At 54.8% G+C, this 12,956-nt stretch overlaps 1 protein-coding gene across 1 annotated transcript in view; it reads right to left on the bottom strand.

Moving 5' to 3' along the window:
- Window positions 1-1,690: 1,690 nt before the first annotated feature.
- The window catches only part of SERPINB6 (serpin family B member 6), a 28,967-nt gene continuing 17,701 nt past the window's right edge, over window positions 1,691-12,956 (bottom strand). The window contains 5 exon segments of the mRNA XM_070456973.1: window positions 1,691-2,058; window positions 2,061-2,208; window positions 2,396-2,551; window positions 3,947-4,089; window positions 5,045-5,162. Coding sequence (XP_070313074.1) covers window positions 1,805-2,058; window positions 2,061-2,208; window positions 2,396-2,551; window positions 3,947-4,089; window positions 5,045-5,162 — 819 coding nt within the window. The 3' untranslated portion in view covers window positions 1,691-1,804.

Genomic DNA, 12,956 nt, shown 5'->3' with positions numbered 1-12,956 from the left:
GGGAGGCCTGGCGTGCTACAGTCCACGGGGTCGCAGAGCCGGACACGACTGAGTGACTCTCGCTCTCACCCTGCCGTGGCCCCAGCTTCTGTCCTCAGCTCTGACTCTCTGACACACAGACGCGGCTGGGCCGTTGAATCCCACATGCGGCTCCCAGCACCTACGTCCCATATCCTGCTCTGTTCCTACTTGTCTCCTGGACACCTTCACCTACTGCTCCTCAGACAACATGAGTCCTCTTGGACAGGAGATGCGCACTTGATCCCTGGGTCAGGAAGTTCTGCTGGTGCAGGAAATGAAAGTCCTGTGAGTGGATGTTCAGTCCATGGTGGGCTACAGTCCACGGAGTCTCAAGGAGGCTGACCCGACTGACGACTAAGCACAGCGATTCTCCACTAGACCCCTGACGCTCCCCTTCCACGTAGGCTCCTCTCAGTTAATACGTCACAATGAGCACAGTTACCTGAGGTAGAAGAGTAAGTGGCACCTGCATCTCCAGTCCTTCCCTGGCCCCTTGCTCCCAGTCCACCTGGTCCTCACATCCTGTGATGCCCGCCGTCTCATCAGCTCTGGGCAGCACCCCGTCACTGTGGCACTGCCCAGGCTCAGGCCCGCCTGGCTGTGCCCTGGTCCCCAGAGCCGCGTCCTCAGGGCCCCTGGGGCCTGTCCCCCTGCACCCAGTCCCTCCACAGGGCCGGCGCTGGAGTCAGAAAGAACACAGGAGGGAGGGAGGGGGGGAAACGGATGAAAGCAGGAATCATGTCACTCGTCCAGTCTGAATCTCACAATGGTTCCCCATGCTGTGGTTCAGCGCTCAGTCGTGGCCGACTCTTTGCGACCCCGTGGACTGCAGCCCGCCAGGATTCCCTGTCCATCATCATCTCCCGGAGCTTGCTCAAACTATGTCCATGGAGTCAATGATGCCATCCAACCATCACATCCTCTGTCGTCACCTTCTCCTCCTGCCTGCCGTCTTTCCCAGCATCAGGGTCTTTTCCAATGAGTCAGCTCTTCACATCACGTGACTAAGGTATGAGACTTTCAGCTTCAGCATCAGTCCTTCCAATGAACACTCAGGACTGATTTCCTTTGGGATGCACTGGTTGAAACCTTAGCTGCCTCTTTTTCTCCAGTACCAGCGGCAGGATGGAAGGTCACCCGGCATGCATCCATGACATGGTCTGAATGCCTCCTTCTCCTGAACAGGAACTGTCTGTTCATCGCTGACCCCTGGGGGCAACTGAACATGCTCAGGGAGTGTGGACGGTCAAGCACTTGAACAGGCCTCTGACCCCAGACCCTCCAATGCAGACACAGTGGCTCGGGGACAGACTTCTCCCGGTCTGGGTCACGGCCCTCCCCTCTTCTGCTGGTTTCTGGAGGGCTCAGGTTCGGGGGTCTCTGAGGCCTGCTCCCCGCCCCTGTGGCTGCTGTAGCCTCTGCTTTGCTCCGTTCTCAGGAGCAGGGCCACTGTGCAGAGGAGACAGGGAAGGTCCGCTCATCCTTCCAGGCCTGGAGCAGACAGCGCTCTCCCCGAGGGCCTGGACGGGGCGGGCGGAGGGCAGACCCAGAGAGCAGGCAGCCAGTGCTCCCTGCCAGCGTGACCACCGAGCGCCCGCCTCGGATGGCAGCTGCAGCTCCGAGAAGGCGCGGGACACGAGGCCACACGGGCACACACACACACACACACAGGCGGTCTCCATCAGCCCTTTATTTGTGGACCTTCGCCAAGGTCACTGGGGTTTCAGCTCTTCCAGACATCAGGGAAAGCGGTGAGGAGCACCGGGGCACCTCCACCACGCCGTCATGGCAAGCAGAAGCGGCCGCAGAACAGGATGGCCCCTGTCTTGCCGTGCTGGATGAAAAAGAGGAAGGGCCGGTCAGCATGGAACCGGGGCACGACCCTCAGGCATTTCAGGGTGATCCTGGCCTCTGTGGCGGCCGTGGCCTCTGTGCCCTCCTCGGTGACCTCCACGAAGGACTTGTGCATGACCTTGGACAGGTGCAGGCCTCGCCCGGACGACATCCCGGTGAAGTTGGCCAGGGCCACTTCGAAGGGTTGGTCATGCCCAGGTCTCAGAGGACGCCCTCCATGTCATCACTCTCCTCCAGCGTGAACCGGGGCAGCAACAGCTCCACCTCCTCCTCAGCCAGCACATCCGGCTTCTTCCACGTGACAAATTTCTCGTAGGTCAGGGCCTTCTCCACCTGCAGGGGAAGGTAGAAGGTCTCAGGGTCTGCAGCAGCTCTGCCCTGGGGACCATCCCCTGTGACCCACACTCTGCGCCCTACAGGCCCGGGGTGGCCTGCCGGCTGCACATGAGTTCCCGGAGCCCAGTGACCGGCAGGGATCCAGACAAGACCCTGGGCCCCAGGGCCAAGGATGCCCGGTTACCGTGTTCAAGTCAGTGCTTTCACTGGGCAGCAGGATGACCATGTTCATCTCTTGGCCAACATAGGGAAGCACCAGAGTCTGGCAGCAGATTTCTGCAATGTACGTCGTTTTAAAGAAGAACATGTTGTACATCATTGGCACAGTTATCTGCATGTTCTGTAAAGGAAATGGATAAACCGTAAGTGGAAACGAGACGTGTGGACACGCTGGACGAATCATCAGAGCCGGCTACCTGCGCACACACACTCTGTCTTGTCTTCCAGGCCCAGCCCAGCTCCACGTCATCAGCTGTCTGCACGGCTCCAGCTCCCACCCCGGGTTCCCAGCGCTCAGGCCTCAGGCTTCTGTTCTCCTGCTGACCCAGGAGGGCTCACATGGACATTCCCAGCAGGACCTCTCCCCGGCTCCTGCCTACCTGCCATCTGCATCTGGACGCAAAGGAGCCTCCGTGTCGGCTCCCACACTGGCGGCTCGTGTTCCCCCCCACACCTGCTCCATCTATACTTTCCCATCTCTGCTCATGGCGACACCACTCATCCCGCAGTCAAGCCCTGGAGTGTCCTGGGCCCCTGTCCCTCCCACCCCACAGCTCACCCATGAACAAACCATGTTGGCTCTATTTTAAAGACAACAGGGCTTCTCTATGGCTCAGGGGTAAATAATCCGCCTTCCAAGGCAGGAGACACAGGCTCCATCCCTGGTCTGGGAAGACCCCGCAGCCCAGGGGCTTCTAAGCCCTCAGGCCACAGCTACTGAGGCTGGGCTGAGAGCCCGGGGCCGCAGCTCCTGAGGTCACGGGCCTGGAGCCCGAGCTCGGCCCCAAGAGAGGCGCCAGCAGGAGGAGCCCAGCACGGAGCCCAGAGGGCCTCCGCCACGGCAGCTGCAGGAGAGGCTGCGGCCAGGGGGCCCGGCACGGCTGAGAATAAACACATGCAATTAATGAAACATACAATACAGTCTGACTTGTGCTTCCTACCCCACCACGCTCAGCCCAGCCTGGGTCATCAGGAAAACTTCCGAGTAACCTCCCTGGTCCTGCACCTGGGCCCGAGGGGCTCTGGGAGATCAGAGCCCCTGTGAGAGGCCCCGGGCTCTGCGAGAGCTCAGAGGAGGGACACAGGAGCCAGGAACCCGGGCTGGGGAGACCGCTAGGGAGACTTCGGGACGGCCCTGCAGAGAAAGGCTTCTGTGCTGGTAACTGCTGACGGGATGGGGCGGACGGTAGGATCCAGCCCACGGAGCTTCATAGCCACGGTCTCGAGTTTGACCTGGATCTCGGGAGTTCTAGGAGGCCCAGAGACCTGCGAGCTGCTCCGGGGGATGTGTGATACAAGACGGAACACCCGCGGCACGGACCCCCCACCCCCGATGATACAGCAGAGCAGGAGCGGGGGGAGGAAGCCAGGGTTTGCCCGGATCCACCTCTGGGCCGCCACGGCCACGAGAGGCACGGGTCCTTGAGGTCAGCCTGCTCGCACGCTCCGTAAAGCAAGGGGACCCCAGGGACCGTTTCGAGGAACCTCCTTTGCTTTATGAAACATTCTTGTTCACCTTGCTGACGTAGAATGGCCTTTCCACGGTGTGCTCTTTGTTAAATTGTTCAGCCCAGTCTCCTTTGAAGTAGATGGCATTCACGAGAACCAGACGAGTCATGGGGTCAACTGAATTCGCAGCGAGCAAGTCTCTAATTTTACCTGCAAAGCAGAATAAAGAGCCAGTGAGCGAGCAGGGTTCCCTGGGGGAGGTGCTGGGCACAGTATTTACTGGCCCGTCCCCTGGAGGAGTCAGGCACTGACCAGAGGGCTCACTGTCCCCCAGACAAGCATGGACAGCGAGCTGTCTGCTCACTCGCTAAGCTGTGTCCGACTCTCTGTGACCCCATGGGCTGCAGCCCACCAGGCTCCTGCGTCCATCGGATTCCCCTGGCAAGAACTGGCGCAGGTTGCTATTTCCTTGCCCAGGGATCTTTCTGACCCAGGGATCCAACCCGCCTCTCCTGCATTGGCAGGTGGAGTCTTTACCATCGGACCCACCAGGGAAACCCGTGCAGGCAGCCTGGCCCCTAAAGCAAAATCAGCGACCAAAACCTTAAAATCTCTGCTCACAAAGGTACCATGAGTTGCATAAAACACATACAATGAAGAAATCATAAGGGCAGGATAATTCACAGTGACAGAAAAAGGAATGTTCGGGCTACAACGTGAGGGGACTGTCCTGAAGGGGAGAGGTTGAAGCCAGCGTGGAGAGCACGAGAACGAAGAACCGCAGGTGGACCGGGGCTTGACCGAGTGACCTGCAGTGATGCTCAGCGACCCGCAGAGCATGAGCTCCGCTGGACAGGCAGGTGGTGGAGCCCGCATCCAGAGTTTCCCTTCCGCCCTATGTGAAAAAGCAGACTAGATGAACACTTACTGCACCAGCAAAAAATCAAAGTGTGTTTGCTCTGGAAGAGGTGCACCAAATACTGATGAGGAGGGGGGAAAGCTAGAGAAATTGATTCCTGATTATATTTCAGGAGTGCATTTTGAAAGTTACAGTTATTCATAGAAAAACCCATTCCTGTTTACGTTTGCTGGTCTTGGCAAGGAGCTGATGGGTAATCAGACTGATTCAAATACTATGCAAACAGAAGTACTGACATGTCCTCACCTTCTGTCTTTTCGGCCACCCAGGTGTTTATGTGCTTCCTGGACTCCTCCGTAGCACTGACAAAGTCCAGGTCTTCCATCTCTGCTTGGTAGAATATGCGGCAGGCATCTTTGAAAGACTAGGAGAGACAGGAGTGACAGAATCACATGGCTACAGAAACAGACCACGCCAACAGCTTACTTCTTCATGGCGCCAAACCTCAACACTGATCATTTGAAGGTTCCTTGTGGAATGTACAAATGAATGTGAGGAATTAACCTTCAATCCAGTTTCTCAGTTTTCAGCTAACTTGAATAAATGACAGTAAAATCACAGGCTTCCCAGGTGGCACAGTGGTAAAGAATCCGCCTGCCAATGTTGGAGATGTGGGTTTGATCTCTGCGTGGGGAAGATCCCCTGGAGAAGGAAATGGCAACACACTCCAGTATTCTTGCCTGGACAATCCCATGGACAGAGGAGCCTGGTGGGCTACAGCCCATGGGGTTGTAAAGAGTCAGACACAACTTAGCCACTAAACAGTAACACAACCATTCAAGAGAGGCTATGTGGCAACAGTGCCGGAAGCACAGTTTCCGGGCTTCACCCCTGTGTGACCCTGGGAAGGTTGCTGCGTCTCTCTGGCTTGCTTGTCCCCTGGAAGCACGGACGCAGCAGGAGCTACGTCTCAGAGGTGCTCTGAGGACCAGGAGAACCTGGCTCTGTCCGTGTCACGTGGCTGAGCTCTCCGCACACCGTGGACCCTCTATCTCGTGGTCCAGGTGCCTCATTTCATAGAACGCTCACATCATTCAGGCTCTGCCAGCCTACTGTTCCACTTCATCGGGGCTTTGGAAAAAGATGGCAGTCTCTCAGTCTAAGGAAATAGTCAAGAAGCAAAGTGGTCACCTACAAATTGATACCTTATCATGCCCTTGGTGATTTCAAGAGCTTTTAAGCACATCTGAAAAGAAGTGCCTGCTTCTAAATTACTGTTTAGTAAGTAATGACCAGTGAAAAAGCAAACTAAAGGAGTATCTAATTATACACTGCGATTGGTATTGGATTGTTGGAATCCTTGATCACTATGAAATAACCAACAAATATTTATAATCTTTTGATTTTACATTCCATATCATAATAACATTTTAAATATCAATGCTTTTCTTCAAATATCCCAGAAAGAAAGGAAGTGAAGGAAAATTAGCCAATTCTTTGTGTTTATTGGAAGTTTTGCTTTTCTGTATATCTAAGGCTTTTACGAAGATGACAATAAATTAGCAAGTAGCTAAGACAGATAATAACAAGTAAACCCAGTTGTAAGAAAAACGCACACCGTGCTGCAAAGCCTTACAGATGTTTGACCTCATGCTGATGACATTCACTTTACACCACCTGTTTTAAAACAGTTAATTTAGATCTGAAACAAGTGTGAAAAATAATGAAAAAAAATCATATAAGAGAACAAGATCACTATCCTAAACATACAAAAAACTCACTAAAAAAAAAGAGATAAAGCCCAAAAGTAAAACTACACAAAGGACATATAAATAGGCAATTTTCAGAAAAGATACAAACGCTTGATCAACATGAAAAGCTGCTCAGTCTGATGAACAATCAGAATGTTAAAGGCTCAGCACCCGCAGCGCTGAGGAGAGGGTGGACGTGCGCACCTGCTACCCTTCCCGAGGATGACGGGAAGGGCTGCAGCCGTCGGGGCGGGAATGAGGCAGAATTCACTGAGATCTGAGAGCCTCCCTCTGTCCCTTCCTTCTAAAGTCCGTCTGGAGTAGCAGGCACGCACAGGACAGAACCACACACACACATGGTCCCTGCTGACTCGGCCCGGGCTGGGCCCCACCCCACGCCCACCCGGGGGCTGGCGGCTGCATCTCAGTACAGCCACCACTGAGGACGCTGCCCACCACCGTGGGAAAGGGTGAGGTGGACACACGCTGTTGGTGAGGCTGACGCTCCCACACTGGCCACCTGATGCCAAGAGCCAACTCATTGGAAAAGACCCGATGCTGGGAAAGATGAAGGCAAAAGGAGACGGGGACGACAGAGGACGAGATGGTTGGGTGGCATCACCGACTCAATGGACATGAGTCTGAGCAAACTCTGGGACACAGTAAAGGACAGAGGAGCCTGGCCTGCTGAGGTCCACGGGGTCAGAAAGAGTCGGACACGGCTCAGCGACGGAACAGCAACAGACACACATGTCGTGAGATGCAGAGACTTCCTCTATGCACAGGGGACAAGCCCTTATACCGGGAGTGGGGGCCAGGGCGTGAAGAGAGTGTGGCAGGATTCTGGCTTTGTCTGCATTTTTATATATTAAGGACACACTCACAGATTACTGAGCTGTTTATTAAAAAATTTTAAACATCAAGAAAAGCATTGAAATTAAATAGAACCAGAGTAAAAAAGACAAAAACTCTTAAAAAGATTCTGCACAGGAAAAGACAATCAAAATATTTACATGTATAAAAAAATTAAGCAAGTCTCACAATGCACAAAAAACTTCCAACATGTGAAAAACAACATCAGAAACATTCTATTTGATCACTTCTTTGTTGGGGCTAACTCATCTTCAACTGTGGTATGATCCGTGTTAGTTCTCTGACAATCATCTCAAGGAAGCTTCACGAACATGTGAACAATGCTGTCACATGTGAACAATGCCTCCTCTTACAGGCAATGACCGAACGGATCCAGGAAGCGTGAGGTCATGACTGGAGTCCCACACCCCGCCCACCGTGTGGGTCACAGCCCATAAGGCCTCAACTGCACCACAAGACCCAGCTCCTGCCTCCACCCGACCTCGGTCTCTATCTGCTTCGGGAAAACGGGAGTATGACTTACCAAGAGGGAATTCTAAGTCTTCTCTCCAAAGAGTCTGTTGGCGGTTCTGAGCAAGTACTGTGTGCTGGTCCTGTTAACTTCAGTGAGAAGCTTCTGGAAACTCTGGTGTATGTCTACACCTACACAACTGCTCTTGCTTAGAGAGAGTGTCTGAAGCCAAAAACAGATAAAAGCTCACAACTGCAGTAAGCCCTAAGTACAGGAAATGGATAGAACACTGAGACAGCCTAGGAACCGCACTGATCCTCACCGCAGCTTAAAGCAAGACTCACCCAAAAAAAGGCACAAGGCCTCTTGGAGCCCCCAGCCTGCCTCCCGTGGGGGCAGACAGTGACGGCGGGCGCAGAAGTGCCCCTCGGCGAGCCCAGTGCCCTGCGCTCGTGGTCTGCCTGCAGACAGGGCCGGCGGACAGGCCTCCGTCTCTGCACAAACAGGCCACGGCTTCGGGTCTGGACTGGTGTCGGGACGGGCTCTGACCAGCGGGACTGGGAGGGTCGGGAAGGAGCCATTGGCTTTTGCTCCCATTTCTAGATTGTTAGGTGTGTTTCGGGCCTATAGGTACGATTTTATAACAAGAATCACTCAAAATGATAAATCGAAACACACAATGATACAAGTTGTGACACAGTAGAAGTGGCTCTTCTGGGCCCAGGCCTTCGTAAAGGCATTGCAACTCCACGTTCCCTGTCTTGCCCCCTGTTGCCAGGGTGCAGAAATGCCCAGCCGTCCTGCTGGGGCCTCGTGACAATGCGGGAGAGCGGTCACACAGAGGAGAGCTCCTTGTGGGATCGGGGCCGCTCCTGAATTACGAGGAGCTCAGCGGGCACCGTGCGGCCAGGACGCAGAGTCTAAGGCCCCATCCCGGTCATTCCTGGTCATGGGTGGTTTGACGGGAGCCACAGAGAGAAGGTCCAGACAGCCACCCAGACCCGGTTCCGCTGTGACACAAAGCTAAAGCCTGGGCACGTGCTTTGCACCCAGCTCCCGGCCATGGCCGGAGGTCCAGGGCTCACCACTGCTTGAGGAGAGGAGCTCGGGCGGGAGCCCTGGAGAGACGCCCGTCCAGGGCGGGAAGTCCGGCCCTCCCCCCGGAATCGGAACCTGCACAGGAGGTGCCCAGAGAGATGGCAGCCCCTTCAGAGCCTGGGAGAGCGGGAGGGGAGTCAGTGACGAGCACCAGAGGGGACTGCTCCCTTTCAGGCAGAACTTAAAGGGAACACGTGCGTCTCCTGGTGGCGCAGGGTAAAGGATCCACCTGCTGGTGCAGGAGACTCAAGACTCGCGGGTTTGATCCCTGGGCCGGGAAGATCCCCTGGAGGAGGACATGCCAACCCACGTCAGTGTTCTCTGTGGAGAATCCCATGGACAGAGGCGCCTGGAGGGCTAGAGTCCACGGGTCACAAAGCGCCGGACACGACTGAGCGTGAGCACCCCGTGTTTGCGTCCTGACACTTGCTGGGTGCAGAGTGCAAATGCTTCTCACTCCCAGCCTCTCCAGCTGGCAGACGACCCTGAAAGTGATGGCCTTAGGGCAGAGGTCAAACTCAAGGCCCAGGCTCAAGGAGGGAGATCAGGACTCTGGTAAACCTGGAGACCCTCTGGACCCCAGGCCCGGGAAGGGGTAAGGGCACCCCAATGAGGGAGGGCTGTGACCCCCATGGGGACAGAGGTCAGCGCCCCGCCTCCACTGTGGCCCAGGAGCTGACGTCCACACCCTGTGCAGCCCGCCCGGGGCTGGCTCTGGGCGTCTTGGAAGGATGGGCCTTGGCCAACAGGGCCTTGGGCAGCGGGTCTGAGCAGAGGCTCGATGAACACTTGCTCATCGAGCAAGCCTGTCCTGCTGGAATTGGGTGCTGCGCAGTCAGGAGCCCCAGGCCGCCAGCCAGAGAGACACTGGCCCAGGGACGGGGCAGACGGGGGAGCGAGGCCTGTCTGTCGAGCAAGGCCTCTGATATTCGGATCGTGTACTCTGGCACACCACCCAAAGAAACAGCGTCTGCCGCCACCCAGAACTGGCTTCCCGAATGTACCTGGCACATCTGGTCTGCGGTGTTGCCCCTGGCCCCCACGAGGACCATGGCCAGGGCAGAGGAGATACTTAGGGGTGCGATAAGTACATTTTTCGAGTTGTCCTCACCCAGCTTTTTCAGAAGGGTCAAGGCAAAGGTGCCATTTGCTTCTGACAGCGTATCCATGGTGGTGAGTCTGAAAGGATGGGTTTAAAACCAGTGTTACGTAAATTCAGGCCACAGTTCGACTGCGTCTCATCTGCTTTTAACTGTTGTGAGCACTGACGCTCTGCTTCAACGAGCAAACAGGTGCACGCTCAAAACTCGGTGTCCTCGGGGAGCTCAGACCCCCCTGTGGGGTTCTAACATGTAAACACGGCTGAGATCGGCGGTGATACAGAGAGGGTGCTGGGCCTGGGAGGGTCGGGAAGGAGCCATTGACTTTTGCTCCCATTTCTAGATTGATAGGTGTGTTTCGGGCCTATAGGTATGATTTTATAACAAGAATCACTCAAAATGATAAATCGAAACACACAATGATACAAGTTGAATATTTTGTAAAGAGAAAGACCCCACTTAGCATAACCTGAAGCCTTGAGAGAAAAGACATGTAAAGGCCGTACAAAGAAGCATGAAAGCCTCAAACACAACCCCCCTGACGCCCAGGTCTCCTCCTCTGGGACCTCCGCCTGTGCTGAAGCCCGAATCCAGGGCCCCGTGCCCAGGCCCCTGCTGATCAGGCCCAGGCCCTGTCTCACGATCGGGACAAGGGCCTTGGGATGCGCCCACGTCCACCTGCAGGGCCCGACCTTGGAGGTCACAGCCCCACCACGGAGGGCGTCTGGTCCAGAACAGGACACTGTGGGGAGGGGCGGGGGTGCGCGAGCGTTCAGGGCCTTTCTGTGTGTGGTGGGAAGGGATGAGAGCTGAGAGACCCCAGCTCTTCACCAGAAACCAGCATCCGTGATAGTCACCGACCTGGGAAAAGGGAGCAGGTGAGCCGAAGAAAGGGCCCGAAGCCGCAGGGCGTGCAGGCTGGCAGCCCCGCTCCGGGCCCTGCGTCAGCTCCCTGTATGAGGACGGGGACGCACCAGGTAATCTGTGCTCCTGATGGGGTGCAGGGCAGCTCACCCCAAACACTCCACTGTAGCACAGTGATTGCTCTGAATTAAGGAGACTTCAGAAACAGCTGTTGCAAAAAGCATCTCTGCCCTTCTTCTGTTCCCCCTGAAAGCTGAAAATAAATCTCCATGTGCAAATACCCTCCCTGTACCAGGAGGTAGAGACATCTTTACATCCAAAGAGGGGAACGCAAGGCTGAAAAGGCTGAACAAGAAACCAGCAAACTCTGTCACTTCACGAACTTGCTACCCAAGCAAAAACCCCCTTGTTTTGTCAAATCTTCACACACACAGAAAGCCGCCTGCCTTGTCCCTTCTTGAGTCTTGTATCTTCGAGGTTACCATATTCGCACAAAATTCAGTGGGGTTGGTTTTCTGCTATTGATTTGTCTTAGGTCAATTTAATTACTAGACCAGCCAGGAAGATCGTAGAGGAGAGGAAACACTCCCCACACACATTCTCTTCCATCTTTAACATCCAAATGTTGGTTAGTAGCTAAGTCGAGTCTGACTCTTTTGTGTCTCCATGGACTACAGCCTACCTGGCCCCTCTCCATGGATTTTCCAAGCAAGAATACTGGAGTGGGTTGCCCTTTCCTTCTCTAGGGGATATTTATGACCCAGGGATTGAACTGGAGGCTCCTGAATTGCAGAAGGTTTCTTTCCACTGAGCCGCCAGGGCAGGCCTTAATACTCAATACTTTAACAGTAATACAGAAAAAAGCAGAAGTTCACTTGTCTTCAAAGGCCTCAGTGAGGCCGGTAATAGTTCTTTTTCTCCACTGACAACAGTTTCTGATGGTCATTAAAGGTGAGAACATTCCCACGCCCTGAAAAATTGCTAAACTGAACAGGAAGGAATGTAGCAGTGAGGCCCAGAGTTTTATTCAGGATACTCTGATGGCAGAAAATACATCAGTCGTGAGATAAGTGAATAGCCCACGCTGATACAGGCCCCGAAATCAAACAGGAAGCGATGCTTCGTGCACCCCCCGGGGCACTGAGACAGAACACCAGAGGCAGGACCTCCGGAGGGTCCTGGCACCCAGGGCTGGTGTGAATTGCTCTGATAGTTCAGTCCCTGCAGACTCAACTCAGGAACAATGCAAAGGAAAGCTCATTATCACCTTTACAAAAGGTAGAAGAAGATACAACAAAGATAAAATAGACCCATGGACTTCGCTAGTTGCCTAATTGGTAGAGAACCTTCCTGCAATGTAGATTTGCTTGGATTCCTGGGTCGGGAAGATCTGCTGGAGAAGGGATAGGCTACCCACTGCAGTATTCTTCTGGAGAGAGAATCCCATGGACAGAGGGGCCTGGCGGGCTACAGGCCATGGGAACAAATAGAGTCAGACATGACATAGATTAATGCAGACAGATAATTATATTGGGTATTTCAACAGGAGTACCAATTTACGTCTGTATGCTTCTGGCGGACAACTTCTAACTAGGCTAGTGGGGTCTCCTTCATTACTTTCGGCAAACATCTTGGACGTTGATCTCCAACACCCTGCCTCTGCAGCAACAGCAAAGCTTTACACCCATCTAGAGTGCTGTTCCAAGTCCCAGGACACCAAGTGTCAGCCCCTCTCGTGGTTGCTCTTTGTTCTTTTTGGGGGGACCTTATCCCCCAACGAGGGCCTGAACCTGGGTCCTCGGCAGTGAAGGCGCAGAGCCCGAACGACTGGACTGCCAGGAAGGCCCTCTCTCGGTCCCTTTTAATGGAAAAGCTGTAAAGCGCAAACTGAATCGTCGAGTCCTGGTGCTGCTGAGGCCAAGCTGGGCAGAAGTCTCCTTCCAAGCTGCTCACGCGGCCTGGAGACGGGTCGCCAGGCGAAGCGCTCGCCCCCGGCCCCCACCTTCCTCACAGGCAGGTGCACTCCGAGGCGCCGGGGCTGCCCCGCCTCTCCCGGGCCGTGCGGCTCCCACGCTCATCGC

The sequence above is a fragment of the Odocoileus virginianus genome, chromosome 27 (genome assembly GCF_023699985.2).
Source record: "Odocoileus virginianus isolate 20LAN1187 ecotype Illinois chromosome 27, Ovbor_1.2, whole genome shotgun sequence".
NCBI lineage: Eukaryota > Metazoa > Chordata > Mammalia > Artiodactyla > Cervidae > Odocoileus > Odocoileus virginianus.
The sequence above is the reverse complement of the archived record's forward strand: the minus strand, read 5'-3'. Positions and strand labels throughout refer to the sequence as shown.